Source organism: Spermophilus citellus, assembly GCF_964194105.1.
Source record: "Spermophilus citellus genome assembly, chromosome: 5".
Lineage (NCBI taxonomy): Eukaryota > Metazoa > Chordata > Mammalia > Rodentia > Sciuridae > Spermophilus > Spermophilus citellus.
In genome coordinates this window covers 114,945,906-114,962,118 of record NC_138186.1, presented here as the reverse complement: position 1 = coordinate 114,962,118, position 16,213 = coordinate 114,945,906, and the positions used below count along the sequence as shown (strand labels likewise).

The window sequence follows — 16,213 nt, the reverse complement described above, 5'->3', positions numbered from 1 at the left end:
GAGTCATATTTATTGAGAAAGACACAACTTGTCTACACAGAATGCCTACCACCACTTACTGATCTTATTTTTGCTAGTCCAGAAACTATTTACTGATATATTCTATAAATCAATTTATGGGCACAGCTTAGCTTGAAGGCACTCCAAGACTAAACACAGGATGTGCTCCACCACTCGATCTCCCAAGGAAATTTTTTTTTTTTTTTCTGGTTATAAAAGTGATACAGTAAGCCCTGCACAGTGGCACATGTCTGTAATCCCAGCGGCTGGGGAGGCTGAGATGGGAGGATCATGAGTTCAAAGCCAGCTTCAGCAACAGTGAGGTGCTAAGCAACTCAGTAAGACCTTGTCTCTAAATAAAATACAAAATAGGGCTGGGAATGTGGCTCAGTGGCCAAGTATCCTGAGTTCAATCCCTGGTACCCCCAAAATAATAATAGTAATAATAAAATAAAATCACTACAATAAAAAGGGGGTGAAAATGTAATCCATGGTATATTTAAACAATTGTGAAATTTAAGCAGTTATAAATTTATTCAAAGAGGTCAAAGAAATGTTTTTATTAAAAATCATCTAGAATTTGTCACTTATACATTATCATTATTATTATTTTGTTGTCTCTCAAATTTTTTTCTTTATATATATTAACACACAGATTGACCTCATTCTTATTCTAAAAATACTGATTATACTACTCTTACCTTGTAGCCTGCCTCTTTTTTGGGGGGGCGGGGGGTAAACTGGGGATTTAGCCCAAGGCAATTTGCCATTGAGCCACATCCCTAGCCCTAGCCCTTTTAAGATAGGGCCTCACTAAGCTTCTGAGGCTAGCCTTAAACTTAGGATCCTCCTGTCTCAGCTTCCCAAGCCTCTGGGATTATAGGTGTACACCACCACTCCCAGCCCAGCTTTTTTTTTCCATAAAAATGTTACATTTATCTTTGTATAGCAATATGAGGATATTTTTGTCATTGTTTTTCTCTTACTACCCCCCTACTTCTCTCAATTTTTATGTTTTGTGAAGACAACTTATTATAACTCAGGCCTTACTCATCACAACATCTATTATGATGGTAGTCATTATCTTAGTATTTCAGTCAAAAAAATTAAATTATAGTTACCCTTGCCAAAAGATAAAGTATGAAGCAATTATATATTCCTTTGAAATTGTTAAATTTGTCCCTTAAATTACCATTTAAGAAATTCATTGCAAAGTTCAGTTAGATCTGTAATTGTGTTAAATTCTGAGGCACCTGGGTCCTATCTATTCCTTATCTTTGATGAGAAGATGGTGAATGAAGTGGGAAAGATCAACAGTTTGCTTGAAAATAGCAATTAGATACACAACTGTTCGTTTACTTCCTTCCCTATGTTGCAGCCTTTCCCCTCCTATAGACAACAAAGAAAGGTGGCAGGAGAAGCCAGCTCATGATACTGACATTGTGAAGGGTTGCTGCTACTGGTTCACTGGACTCTAAATTGTTATTCAAAAAATTGAGGAACAGTGTATGGCACTGATGTAAAGTCCAATTTAAACATGACACAAAAAACATTTTTGCATTTGCACAATAAGCAAGCAATGCTGCTGTTGCAATGGCAGAAATGAAGAAACATCTCCTGCTTAATTACTTGCTCAGATGGCTGATCATTATGACATTGATGGTGACATTTCTCTAATCTGAAATGTTTGGGGATACAATAAGTCGATATCTCAGAAATATCTAATTTTGGTTAAAATAGTCTTCCATGTGTTCTGTTGTTGAACTAAAGCCCACTTTCTTCCAAAATATTTGGGCATACAATTTTTAAAACACTGTAATCTTGGTTTCCATGCTTTACATTTCACCTTCCCAAGATTTATACTGAATAATAATATTCTGAGTAATAATATACAGAAGAATTATAAGTTAACACTCAGACTTATGTTTCAGCTTCTCTTTAAATGCTTTACATATTTACTCTAATTAGAGATGGGAGCAATAAGACCAACTAGTGCCAATATTTATTTGATGCTATTTGGCAGTTAAGCCTGATGTCATTCCTAATCAGTATATTTAACTTATTCCCAAGCATTAGAGCCCTTCAAGGATCAGAATTCAGTAATGATGCCTTTAATTGACTCTACTAGGCCTACTTTGCTAGCTGGTAAAATGGGCTACCAGTCATAATGGCTTAAAAATGGAAATCGTTTTATTATATTTCTAGGTATTGGAACCAAGAGGTGTTGGGTTTAAAAAGAAAAAAAAATGTTTAGCAACAAAAGTGATCAGTAGAGTTTAGACAGAAAGAAAGGTCCATGTGAAGCTGACAGATGAAATAAGAGTATGAGGGGTTGTTGTGAAGCTCAGTGGTAGAACATTTGCTTTGTTAGTATGTGTGAGGCCCTAGGTTCAATCCCCAGAATGAAAGGAAGGAAGGAAAGGAGGGGAGGAGTAAAATCATGAACAAAGATTTTCCATCAAAGTTTGTGAAAAAAACTGTTTCCTAGTCTAAATGCCTAATCATAAACACTGAGAATTACATTTCTAAAAGCTTAAAATTTTAGAGCCAGAAGGGACCTTAAGGAATCATCTTTTCCAACTTTCTTCACGTCATAGTTGCAGAAAACCAGATCTCAGAATCGTTTTGCCCCAAATCTCAGAACAAAAATGGCTAACATTGAGACTCTTTTAGCCTCTTTTGTTTTTCTAGTAAAAATCATTGGCTTGCTCCCTACTCCTGATGGACAGAAGTTCTTGAATCTTTCTCTTGGTTGCTCTTGAAGAAATCTAAGGAGGTTGGGGTTTTAGACCTCTGGATTCTCCTCTGGCTGCCATGATCCTACTTTTTGTAGCTTGAACAAATCATTTATCCAGATTTTGATGTGGGGGAAAATGTTACTAAATGCTTTCTTATCTTTAAATACAACAGGTATATATAAGCAGGTGACTGTCTGAGGGAGTAAACCAAGTAATAAAAAAGGATCAGATCATTAAGTGATCTTACTACATTTTGAGTGACTGGTGTTCTTTCTAGAAATATTTGCGACTTTAAAGGATAATACTTAAACACTATTTATTTGGTATAAATTTTTAAAAATGAATAAACATTTCAGGAGTGGGAATGTAGCTCAGCAGCAAAGCGATGGCCTAGCATGTGTGAGACCCTAGGTTCAATCCCCAGCACCAAAAAAAAAAAAAAAAAAAAAAAACCGATTAATGGGTAGGGATTTATTGGTGCCCTGGGCAAGTCATCCTGGCCTAGGATGCATTTAACACCCCTAGGCTATTACTGTTTTTCATAATCTCTTCCCTTACTCAGTTTGTTAACTCTAAGTCCCAAACTTTCTCCTTAATGATTGTCATTGGCCATAGAGGTATTTGGAAGTATTTCTGCTTGTAAGTACAGATCACTTATAATTATGAAGTTATGAGTCAGATCTGCCTATATTTGCTAATTATATTAAGAGAAAAAGAGAGAACAAAATGTTTTTGTTGCTTCTGCCTGGTCTGGGATTTCAGGGAAGTAAAGGAACACTCTGGTTATCCAGAGCCAGATTGACTGTTAAAAGTTGAAGCCATCATTTTAACATTTTATGTTGGACTTTCTTTTTGTAAATCCCTCTTCACATTACTAGCATTGGTCTTAGAGCTCAAACTGTTTCAAAACCATGACATTTCTTAGTGAGTGATTGATCTGTATTATGTGTCCAGCCATCAGGGGAATCTTGGGATGTTGCTTGTATAAACTGTAATCCAATCTGATGTTGTGCTTTAGTTACAGTCTTTCATAGACCTATTGGCGATACTCAATCCTCCTGGATTTGGGAATAGGGCTTATCTGATACCTTCAGGGGGGAAAAATCCATTCATTTTTCTCTCTTCCCCACTTAAATAACTCAACACATCTGGTAACACTGTAGGATCATTGTCCTTCCAGTTCCTCTGCAGCTCATATTGCTACAATATTTCTTAAGTATTTAGTTACCTAAAGAACAATGTGATTAAAAATATAAAAGACTTTGTATAGGTCTTACAAATTAACCCATCTCTAGAGCTAGGAAAAAATATGCCTTTAATCAGCAAAATTACCATATCGACAGCCCTGTATGTGTTAGTATGAACGTAAACAGAAAAATGTTAATGTGTTAAAATTTTAAAGCAAGTCTTTTTACAAATTAATGTAATTTGCCTCTAAAGAAAATGTTTATGAAGTGCCAAATACCTGAGACTGAAGTATCCTTTGGCTTAATAATGTCTTCAATTACAAGAATGATAAAAGCTGAAACAAAATCCTTTAATTCAATCAGGGCTGAGCTAAATTTTTAGGAAGCAAAGAGTGGAAATCAGATACAGGACTGCATAATGTAGGAAGTTAAATATACCAGATATTAAGACTTCGTAAGAAGCGGATGGGGTTTCCTTGAGGAATGCTTGTTTGAAATGGCTGTATTGAACACCATCATTAATACCACTATTTTATTATCTTGTGTTAAAATGTTTTATGCAAACAAACTGTTAACTGTGCCATAGTTCCAGAGAGACCAGTTACTGTTTTCTGCTTGTTCTACATTCTGGAATAAGTTCAAAGCTTTTGATTTTACTTGAGTCATGATAATAATACAGGTTTGATGAATATGATCTCAATATTGTGGTTCAGTAAAAATTTTCAGTGTTTGCAGAACATTTGACCCAGGGGCCCTACACCACATATATCCATAGTTCATTTTAAGTATTACAGAATGAACACATTTGAAAGATTAACCATTCTCTTACTGCTGCTTTTCTTTCTGTATTAAGTATGAAAATTAGCATAGTAATGGCTCCCAGAATGGGAATGCTGAAAAAGTATCCACCTGACAGAAATAAACATGCAGAAAAGTTAGGATCGCATTCGTTATCTGAAATTTAAGCTCATGTTCAAAATGGCTATTACTGGATTTTCATGTACATTAGTTAAATGCTAAGCTTAAAAGATTTTTTTTTTGGCTTGAATTATAACTGAAAAAAAAATGGATCGCAGCTTTAATATCCAGGTGGGCAGTGCCATTTGCCAGGATCTTTGAACATAAGTCCTGTTTTTTGTTGTTGTTTCTCTCAAGCACAAATCCTGCCTTACTTACTAAAAATCTTCTGAAGGATGCTGAGGTATAAATGGTGATATATTTTCTTAGTGTCTCTTCTAATTTTTTCTTTGTTTTTTTAGGTTGTGGAACTTTTAGCAAGTGCTCTTATGGACTTGGTACAAGGAGTATACCATGAAAATTCTACTTCAGCCAAGGTAAGGATTTCAGAGTCACTGTAAAACCTTAGGTTAGAAATGCTCATGGCAAAACTAGAATTGATAAGCTAAAAATGTCAATCTTGTTTTATGTTTAAACTGCATGTGATTTCTCTTTTTTTTTTTTTTAATAAGATTAGTGTTTTGGCTACAAATTCATGACCACACACTTAGTACAGGCCAGATTTAGCCAATTAAAACAACCTCTTCTCCTCTGGATGGATTTGCAGTCTTTTCAATCTACAGCAACCCAGTAGACATGGGAAGCTTGTAGCTAGCAGGTAGCACTGTCCCTGATGGGCAGGCTGGAGATCGCAACTTGTGCCTATATGAATGGGCCGAGACTTTCCCCTGAGGAAGGAGCTCCTGTATCCCAGAAGAGTGGACCATGAGCCCAAGAATATGGCTGGCTGTGAGTTGGGGGAGGAATGTCTTTTATATACAAGATCCAAAATTTACTACATTATTAGATTCTCTGTGATGAAAAGTAGGATGGTTGCACAGTTGGATTATTTTAATTTTCTGCGTCTAGAATTAAGGGGGGGGTTTTTGACTCATTTAGCAGAACATCTCAAAAAAGGTTAGGTTTTATTTCCTTAAAATGCAGTTATTTCATTTCAATAGGAGATTAGATATGAAGTAATTGCTTCATTGACCACCACCATCATTTACCAAGCTATATACTATTTATAAGGGACTCCTCTCTCAGTGTTTCATTATTCTAACTTCTTTAGCTTCTGCATTAGCAAGATTTCACTCACTGCAAATTAGAAAAAATATGCACGTATGCACATATGAAACATTAACATTTCCATTTGAAGAAAAGAGACAAATTTTACTAGAAGTGAAATGTAGAGCATGAACAAGTTGAATTAAAAAAATTTTAAGTATAACCCAGGGACTCTGTATGGTTCAGAGAGTGGTTAGTGAAATATGAAGAATTGCACCTTGAACATCTGCTAACATTTGATTCAGGGAACCACAGTTCCCAATAGGCACATCTAATCTTACCTAAGCAGCATATTGATATGTGGGGGCCTCACAAGATTTATAACCACAGTGGACCCTCTGTGGTCTTTTTCAAAGACAAGCATGGTTCTCTACTTTGACTGAGGGTCAATGTCATAATGTAAAATGGGTGACTTCTGGTGTAGTTTCATTTATAGAAAGTCGCCTTGTATATAACATGGTATGATGATAGCTAAACAATTAACATTGTGGTGAGCCATTTTTCTGTTTCTTCCTTTAATCTTCATAAAAATCATGAGCCATAGATCCTACTATTACTCCCATTTTGCAGATAATGAAAACTGAGGTTTAGAAAAGATTTTACCAAGACCACACAACTTGTAAACTGGGATTTGAACTTCAGACCCCAGGTTCTTAATCTCTTATTCTACTGCCTCTCTACCTTAACTGTACTTTATTTGGTAGCCTCCATCTTCCATACCTGAGGTCTCATCATGTGTTGATGACTAACTTATATGAGAGTTGAGGCATTGCTTTCCCTTGGGATACTTCCAAGGAATTCAACTTAGTTCAATAAAAGATCTTAATATTTTATGCTTAAATGCCTAATCTTTAAGTGAAAGTGTTATGGTTGGTTTAGGCTCTTAATTTATCCACTCACCATTTATCTACTATAATTAGCCCAGTTCATTAATAACTTTGTGAACATTTGTTAAGTACTTTTATTTGTCAGGCAGACCTAATAAAAACAACAATAATAAATGATTAAATACCACTTTACAGTTTACTTATGCTTCTTTGTTCACAATCGCCTAGGCTGAAAAGGGAGACATTTGTCAGTAATTTCATTTTATAGAGGAAAAGCCTGAAATTCAAAAATGACGAATGGCAGGAAAGCACAGTATCTGAAAATTGTTAGAATTGTTAATGTTTAAGTGTTAGATCTCTTTTTTTTTTTTTTTTTTTTTGTGAGAGAGGAGAGAGAGAGAGAGAGAGAGAATTTTTCATTATTTATTTATTTATTTTTTTAGTTCTCGGCGGACACAACATCTTTGTTGGTATGTGGTGCTGAGGATCGAACCCGGGCCACACCCATGCCAGGCGAGCGCGCTACCGCTTGAGCCACATCCCCAGCCCCTAAGTGTTAGATCTGAACCAAGTGTTTTGACTCCAAATCCATGCTTTCTCAAATATAATCTGTTTCCTCCTGTAAAAGAGAAAAGAGAGAGCAACAAAGACTTTGAAGGACTGTTGCTCATACTGGGAACAACCACGGAGAAAGCACCATTTGCGGACTCTCTCATTAGTTAATAAATTTTACTCAAAAGAATCTGTAGCAGGGGCTGGAATTGTGGCTCAGCGGTAGAGGACTCACCTAGCACTGCCCGGGTTCGATCCTCAGCACCACATAAAAATGAAGGCATTGTATTGTGTCCATCTACACCTAAAAAATAAATAAATATTTTTTTTAAAAAAGAAAGAAAAAAAATCTGTAGCAATGCTTTGTTCATCTGGCCTTTTTCCCTACCACCTCCCTGAATAGAGTCTTTTAAAACATTTGAGTCTTTATTTAAGCAATGAAGTTTCAGAATATAGTTAAGCCATTTTAAAGCGCCATTCTTTTTTAATAATGCAAACAAAAATGCATAGTTTAACCACAGCAGTGAGAATGCTTCTTGCTGCCTTTATTTATGCCCTAGGTTCAATTTAGGTTAACCACATTTCCCTTCCTAACCAGAAAATTTCTGCGCCACCCCCCACCCCTGCCCCCAAGCATGCTTGCCATTGCAATGACTTTTCAGAATTTGGTTTTTCTAACTTGGTCCAGGAATTGCTTCAGAAGCAGAGTGAGGGAGCACTGCCCCCACATGGAGTGCCTTCAAGGTTTTCATATTAGGACACTAACAGGGTAGCAGCCACAAGCAGAGGTCATGTGGGAAGGGAGGCCAACTCTGTGGGTCTCTGTTGCACAACCTCCATAGCCTGGGGCCAATTCAGTACACAAAAGAATTGCTTTGGATTTAAAATACACTGGAAACCATTCCTTCTCTCTAGGGGTAAGAAACAATAGCAGTCTGTTTTCTAGATGGCAACTTAATGCAGTGATGGAGAAGTGGGTAGTAGGAAACTTGGTTTCTGTAGAGTGGTATCTACATGCCTAAGGTGGATACATTAAAGCAAAGTGAGGGGAAATGGAACTGGATACATTAGAAATCACCTTCTCAAACTGTTGTAAGTTTGTAATTACTTAATTCTCCTTAAAGTGTGACAATTTATGTGATTAAGTTACCAATACTTAACATTGTAGATAAATTGTAATCATGAAAATATGCAGAGTACTTTGTTCCACCCATTGAAAAAAATATTTTTATTTTTGTATTTGCTAGTTTATGAACCATTTTTCCTTAAAATATAAATTAGCTGTTGTGCTTTTTTCAGCATTTATCAGAAAATATTTTCCCTCTATTTTGTATAAGGTAACTACTTGAAGAAACAGGTTAAATAGAAAAATTGCACTTTAAACTGTCATTTGCCATTCTAAGGGTTCCCCAGATAAGTTCTGCCTTATATATAACACTCATGTACTCATTATACCTGCTAAATATTTTACATTTTAACAAAATTGACTTTGGTTCCACTCTTTTAGTAGCTAAAATCTTTTCAAAATTATCTTATTGTTATAACTTATTTGTTGATTAGAAAAGCAAATATATGTTCATTAAATGAAAAAGTTAAAACATAGAAAAAGGATGAAAGGAAATTAAAAATCATTTTATATAACTATCTTCCAGAAATGAGTAATGATTATAAAATGATATGCTTCTCTCTAGTTTTCATTCCGTATTTCTCACATTTTTGAGATATATATATGTATATATATTAAATTTATTATCTCATTTTACTTTATTGTCATTAGAATTTTTCAAAAATATTAATGCCTATTTAGTATTTCTGAATTCTAGTATACTATATTGAGCCATTCTATAATTTTAGATGCTTTATTTATATTTTTAACTAACTTACATAATATTGTGATAACAACTTAGTATATGTAGCTTTGCTTTACTTTTCACTGTCTTTTAAAATCCTGAAAGTGAGTGCGTGCATATAATCTCAATGGCTAGGAGGCTGAGGCAGGAGCATCCCAAGTTCAAAACAAGCTTCATCAGTTTAGCAAGGCCCTAAGCAACTAAGCAAGACCCTGAGTTCAATCCCTGGCACACACACACACACACAAAAACACCACTGAAATTGAGATTCTTGAATTTAAAAACTATGAGTATTTTCAAATGTATCCTTATACAGAAGATGATTACTTTCCTTAGGAAAGCCTACTATATAGTTGGTCTGTGACTGTCATCTCTGAGAACTTGGATTTTAGGGGTGTTCCCACCTTCTTCTGATAAGAATGACCCAGGGTACCTATACAGTTTCTGCAGACCATGTGGTTTATGCCAAACACCTGCTCTCTTTCTGGGGCTCTGGAATTTTGGTACATGCTCTGCAAATGCTGCCTACTTGACCAGCACCAAAATAAAAATCATGAGCATTGAGTCTCCAACAAATTCCCCCAGTAGACAGAATGTCTTATGTATTTTCACAACTAATTGGTAGAGTTAGGCACATCCTGTGTGACTCACCTGATGTGACAACGCGATTTCAGCTGATGGGACTTTCCCCTTGCTGGTTTTACTTTGGATTCTTTCTCCAAAATTTTTTAAATCTTAACTTTTAATTTTGACTATATGCTGGGTACCATGAATCATCCTAACAAATCATAAAGCCTGGGGGTAGTCTGGAGGACCCAAAGTATACCTATTTTCTGATACTTTACTGTCTATTTCCCACCCATTCCTCTTTGCTTCTAAGAAATCTAACAAAGGTCCTTTGCGAAGGCAGGTGTCTGAGTCAAGTTAGTGTTAATAAGTGGAACTACGCACCTCTTCCCACTCTTCAGAGATTGTGCCTCATAGACTTGGCCCAGACCCAAGAAAATGAGAGGATTTTAAAGAATCAAATTAACCAGAGAAAGAATTGGTTTTAAAGTTAATGAAATTGTAAGCCATGCGCAGTGGCAAACACCTGTAATCCCAATGTCTCTGGAAGCTGAGGCAGGAAGATCATAAATTCAAGGCCAGCCTCACCAACTTAATGAGGCCCCAAGCAACTCAGTGAAACTCTGTCTCTAAAATAAAATACACTAAAGGGCTGGGGATGTGGCTCAGTAGTTAGAGTGTCCCTGGGTTCGATCCTTGGTACCCCCACCCAAAAAAAAAAATCAGTGAAATCATGGGGCAAGATAATTTATCCATTTATTTGTCTTATCTCCCTTTGACTCTGAGATAGTTTTCAAGTACAAAAATAAGATGATTCAGTTCGCTAGAAGTTATGAGTTGTCTCCTACCTGTAAAGCCCTATATCATCATCTAAAATATACTTAAAAAGGTGAGCAAAATGAGTTTTTGCCCATTGAGAAAAATGACTGTAGAAAAATGTAAACAAGGAGTAACATCTGGTTGGGAAAATCAGAAAAGGCATCAAGAATGATCTGATATTTGAGACAGAGATTAGAGGATGGAAGGATGTCTGTTGAAGAAGGTTGACAATCTAAACAAAGGAAATCGCATGATGAAAACAAAGGAAGCATCATTAAGACCAGAGTTTCTTTCATGTAAGAATTTTTAAAATAGTGGCAATAAACAATGCAAAGATAGGCATACAGTGGAAGACCTGTAAGGCCAGAATTTAGAGTAAATGCCATATTTAGGAACTAGAAAGGAATTGAAGGTGTTTAAACAAAAGAACATGATCAGATATCTTTGGAACTGTTGATTCAGGAGTGGTCTTTATGATGATTTACTGGAGATTGCAGGAATTCTTCCACTTTGACATCTTGTTACCCTTATTTTATTTTATTTTTATTTTATTTTATTTATTTTTTTGTGTATTGTATTGAGATCGTACCTAAGAAATGGTTGCCTAATCCAACATTACAAAGATTTTCCCCACTTTTTAAAAAAATGTTTCAAAGTTTTATATTTACATTTATATCTTTGACCCATTTTGAGGTAACTTCTGCATATGGTAGGAAGTATGAATTGAAGTTGTTTTGTTTTGTTTTGTTAACATTTGTAATATCCAGATGTCTCAGCACTATTTGTCAAAAAAAAACTATCTCCTCCGCTTAGTACCTTCATGTCTTTGTTAAAACTCAGTTGGAAACATGTGTGGGTCTGTTTCTGGATTCTCTGTTTTGTTTTATGAATCATCTTTCTGTCAATATTACACTGTCCTGATTTTTGTAGCTTTATACTCAATGTCAAATTCAGGTAGTGTAAATCTTCAACTTTATTCTTCATTTGCAAAGTTGTGTTAAGTATTTTAGATCCTTTTTGTTTTCAAATGAATTTTAGAATGAGCTTAACAATTTCCACAAACTAGGCTTCTGGAATTTTGACAGAGTGAAGAATATGGGTCTTTATTATTTTTGGTTCGTTGTAATGTCTTTGTCTGGTATGTGTGTCAAGGCAGTGCAGGCCCAGAATGAATTGGGAAGAATTTTTCCCTCTTCTTTTTTCTGGAAGTTTGTATAGAATTAGTATCATCTCCTCCTTAAATATTTGTTAGACTCACTGTAAAGCCTTCTGGACCTTTCTCTGTAGGAAAGTTTTGTTGGTGGTTGTGGTGGTTTATTTTTCATATTTATTTATTTATTCCTTTATTTACTTTGGAACTATAAATTCAATTGCTTTAATAGTCATAAAACAATTTAAGTTATGTGTTTCTCTTGAGCAAGCTTTGGCAGCTTATGTCCTGCAAGGAATGTATTTATTTCATCTAAGTTGTCAAATTTATTGGCAGCAAGTTCTTCACAATATTCTTTTGTTGTCATGTTAATATCTCTAAAATTTTAAGCAGTGTCACTTCTCACTCCTGATGTAGGTCATTTGTGTCTTTCTTTTTTTCCTTAGAGATTTAACAGTATTGATTGCAGAAGATCAGCTTTTGGTTTCACTGACTTTGTCCCTGTTGATTTTCACTCTGAGTTTTAATATCTCTTTTCCTCTGATTATTTTGCTTTTATTTCCTCTTCTTTTTACTAGATTTTTAAGTTGGAAGGTTAAATTTTTCCTAGTTTTTAAAGCAGAGATCATCAATTTGAGACTTTTCTAAGTCTTTTCTGGCATTTGGTTCTTTGAGTCTCCCTCTAAGTGCCACGTTAGTGGCATACCACAAATTTTCAATACATTGTCTTTTCATTGTCATTCAGTTCAAACTACTTACTGATTCCCTTTTGCTTATTTTTTCATTGACTCATGGTTTAGAAGTTTAATTTGTTTTCAAGTATTTGGGGCATTTTCCAGATATCCTTCTGTTATTGATTTATTATGCCATTGTGGTCAGAAAACATATTTTGTATGGTTTGAGTTATTTAAAATTTATTGAGTTGTTTTATGACCCAGTGTATGATCTATCTGTGTAAATGTTTCATGTTAACTTATAAAGAAATATATATTATGTTGTTAATGGAACGTTCTATAGTATCAGTTAAGTCATTTTGGTTGATAGTGTTGCTAAAGTCTTCTATATCTGCAAGTATTTTCATTCTGCTTGTTTCTTTAGTTACTTAGATAAGGGTATTAAATTCTGATTATGCTATTTCTACTTGCAGTTCTACCAGTTTTTCCTTCATATGTTTTAAAGCTCTGCTATTAGGCATTATTAACTTTTATTATTATTTATTATTTTATTAACCTTTAGGCTAATATTTTGATGATGTGGTCCCTTCATCACTATTAACTGTCCTTTTTTGTCCCTGGCAATGTTCTTTATATCTTTTTCTCTGTTATCTACTTCATCTAATAGTAACATATTCACTCCAGCTTTCTTTTCATGAAAATTATTATAGTATTTATTTTTCCATATTTTTACTCTTTTGTATTTAAAGTGTTTCTTTAAAAAAAAAACAAACATATTTTACTTTTATTTGGTGTCAAAGATCAAACCCAGTGCCTCATGCATTCTAGGCGAGCGCTCTATCACTTAAGCCACAACCCCAGCCGTGAAGTGTGTTTCTTTCTTTCTTTCTTTCTTTTTTTCTTTAAGTTGTCAATGGACCTTTATTTTATTTGTTTATATGCAATGCTGAGAATCAAACCCAGTGCCTCACACATGCTAGGCAGGTGCTCTTCCACTGAGCTACCACCCCAGCCCCTAAAGTATATTTCTTGAATGCAGAACTTAGCTAAATCTTGTTCTTTCATCCAACCTGTTTCTGCTTTTAATTTGTATGTTTTTATTTCATGTGTTTATTGATGTGGTTGGGTTTAAATCTACCATCTTGTTTTCCATTTGTCCCATTTATTCTTTCTTCCCTTTTCTGCCTTCTAGTACATGGTTTTTCATAATACCATCTTTTTTTCTTTTTCTTTTCTTTTTTTTTTTTTTTTTTTTTTGAGAGGGGATAACACTGTTGCCCAAGCTGGCCTCATCTCCCTATCCTTCTACCTCAGTCAGCCTCCTGAGTACTTTCTTTTTAATCTTTAGCTATAACTGTTGGGTATAATTTTTAGTTGTTGTGTTTGAACTTATAATGTATATCTTTAATTTATCATGATCTACTATCAAGTGATATTGTATCTTTTTTTTAAAGAGAGAGACAGAGAGACAGAGACAGAGAGAGAGAGAGAGAATTTTAATATTTATTTTTTAGTTTTAGGCGGACACAACATCTTTGTTTGTATGTGGTGCTGAGGATCGAACCCGGGCCGCACGCATGCCAGGCGAGCGCGCTACCACTTAAGCCACATCCCCAGCCGATATTGTATCTTTTCACAGTAAGAATCTTATAGAAGTTTATTGCTATTTCTCCCCTCCAAGGCTTTGTGTTATCAATGTCATACATTTTAATCCCATGTATATTATAAATTCCACAATACATTGTTTATTATATTTATTTTTTTCAATACTGGGGATTGAACCCAGGGGTGCTCTACCACTGAGTTATACACCCAAACCTTTTTATTTTTTATTTTGAGAGAATCTCACTAAGTTTCTCAGGCAGGCCTCAAACTTAGGATCCTCCTGCTTTAGCCTCCCAAGTCCCTGGGATTACAGGTGTGTGCCACCACACCTGTCTTTATTTTTATATCAAACATTTATTATACTTTACAGGGATTTATATTTTGTAAAGTCCTTTATATTTATTGATACAGTTAATATCTTTGCTGTCCTCATTTTGATACAGATTTTTCATGTGGTATTATTTCCCTTATTCCTAAAAGATTTCTTCTACCATGATAGTGCAGGCCTGCTGAAGATTAATCTTTTTATCTTTATATGTCTGAAAGATATGCCCACTGAATATAGAATTCTGTGTTGCTGGGGTTTTGTTTTTGTTTTTAGTACTTTAAAATATTGCTCCATTATTTTCTCACTTTCCTTGCTTCCAACAAGAAAGCTACTATCATCTTTATCTTTGTTCCTGATTCAAAATTGGTATGATGTGTCTTCATGTCTATTTTTTCATATTTCTTCTGCTTGGGGTTCATTGAGCTTCGTAGATCTATGAATTATTGTTTTCATCAAATTTGGAAAAATGATTAATCATTATTTCTTAAAAGACTTTTTTGTTTGTTTCTTTGTTTTTTCTTTTCTCCTCTCCTACAGGACTCCAGGTATATAATAGGCTGCTTTAAATTTCCCAGTGCTCACTGAAGCTCTATTCTTTTTTTTTTCTTTGCTTAGAATAATTTTAATTGGTGTGCATCCAAATTTGCCAGTTTATGTCTTCTGTATTTCTATTTAATATGCTCAGTGTCTCTTCTAGCATCTTGACCATATGGAATATAGTTATGAAAACTGTTTTAATGCCCTATCTACTAATTATATCATGTGTCATGTCTGTGTTGGTTTCAATTGACTTATTTTTCTCCTCATTATAGTTTGTATTTTCCTGCTTTTTTGCATGCTTGGTTATTTTTGATTGAGTGCCAGACATTGTGAATTGTATTTTGTTGCATGCTAGATATTTTTGTATTTCTTTAAATATTCTTGAGATTAATGCAGTCAAGTTACTGGAAATATGTCAATCCTTTCAGTGTTACCTTTAATCTCGTTAGGCAGGACTAGAGTTGCAATTAGTCTAAGGCGAATTTCTCCACTTTTAAGGCAAAACCTTTCTGAGTACTCTACTGATATCCTGTGAATTCTAAGTTTTTCCTCTCTGGTGTAACAGAACTATTTCTAGCCAAGTGTGAGCTCTGGCGATTATTTCTTTTGCTCCTTCTGAGTGATTATCTTCCAAGATTTTAGTAGTCTCTTTATGCCTATATATTGTAATACACTTGGACCTCCATATCCACAAGTTCCACTCCTGTGAATTCAACTAACTGTAGATCAAAAATATTTGGAAAAAAGTTTCATCTGGGGGCTGGGGATGTGGCTCAAGCGGTAGCGCGCTCGCCTGGCATGCGTGCGGCCCGGGTTCGATCCTCAGCACCACATACCAACAAAGATGTTGTGTCCGCTGAGAACTAAAAATAAATATTAAAAATTAAAAAAAAAAGTTTCATCTGTACTGAACATGTCATTCTCTCAAACAATACAGTATAATAACTATTTGTACAGCATTTACATTGTATTAAGTATTGAAGGATTCTTGAGATGATTTAAAGTGTATGAGAAGATATATGTAGATTATATGCAAATGTTGTGCCATTTTACATAAGAGACTTGAGCATCTGCAGGTTTGGGCATCTGCAAGAGCTCCTATGACCCTCAACTTCATATACTGAGGGATGACTATACTCAGCTAAAGGCTTTCGGGAGACCCTGTGTATATCCAGAGCTCTCTATGCAGCTGTTTATACTGTGTTCTCTGCACTGTGAATTCTAGCCACTAACTCTAATCCCTTTGACCTGTCTAGACATGGAGGTTCATCTCTTCCATTAAAGGATACTGTCAGGCTCCACTGAGACCTAG

At 35.0% G+C, this 16,213-nt stretch overlaps 1 protein-coding gene across 2 annotated transcripts in view; it reads left to right on the top strand.

Moving 5' to 3' along the window:
- The window catches only part of PDSS2 (decaprenyl diphosphate synthase subunit 2), a 263,309-nt gene that overhangs the window by 176,493 nt on the left and 70,603 nt on the right, over positions 1-16,213 (top strand). For both annotated transcript variants that reach the window (XM_081296557.1, XM_081296558.1), the window contains one exon: positions 5,185-5,259. In XM_081296557.1, coding sequence (XP_081152683.1) covers positions 5,185-5,259 — 75 coding nt within the window. The remainder of the gene's footprint in view (positions 1-5,184; positions 5,260-16,213) is intronic.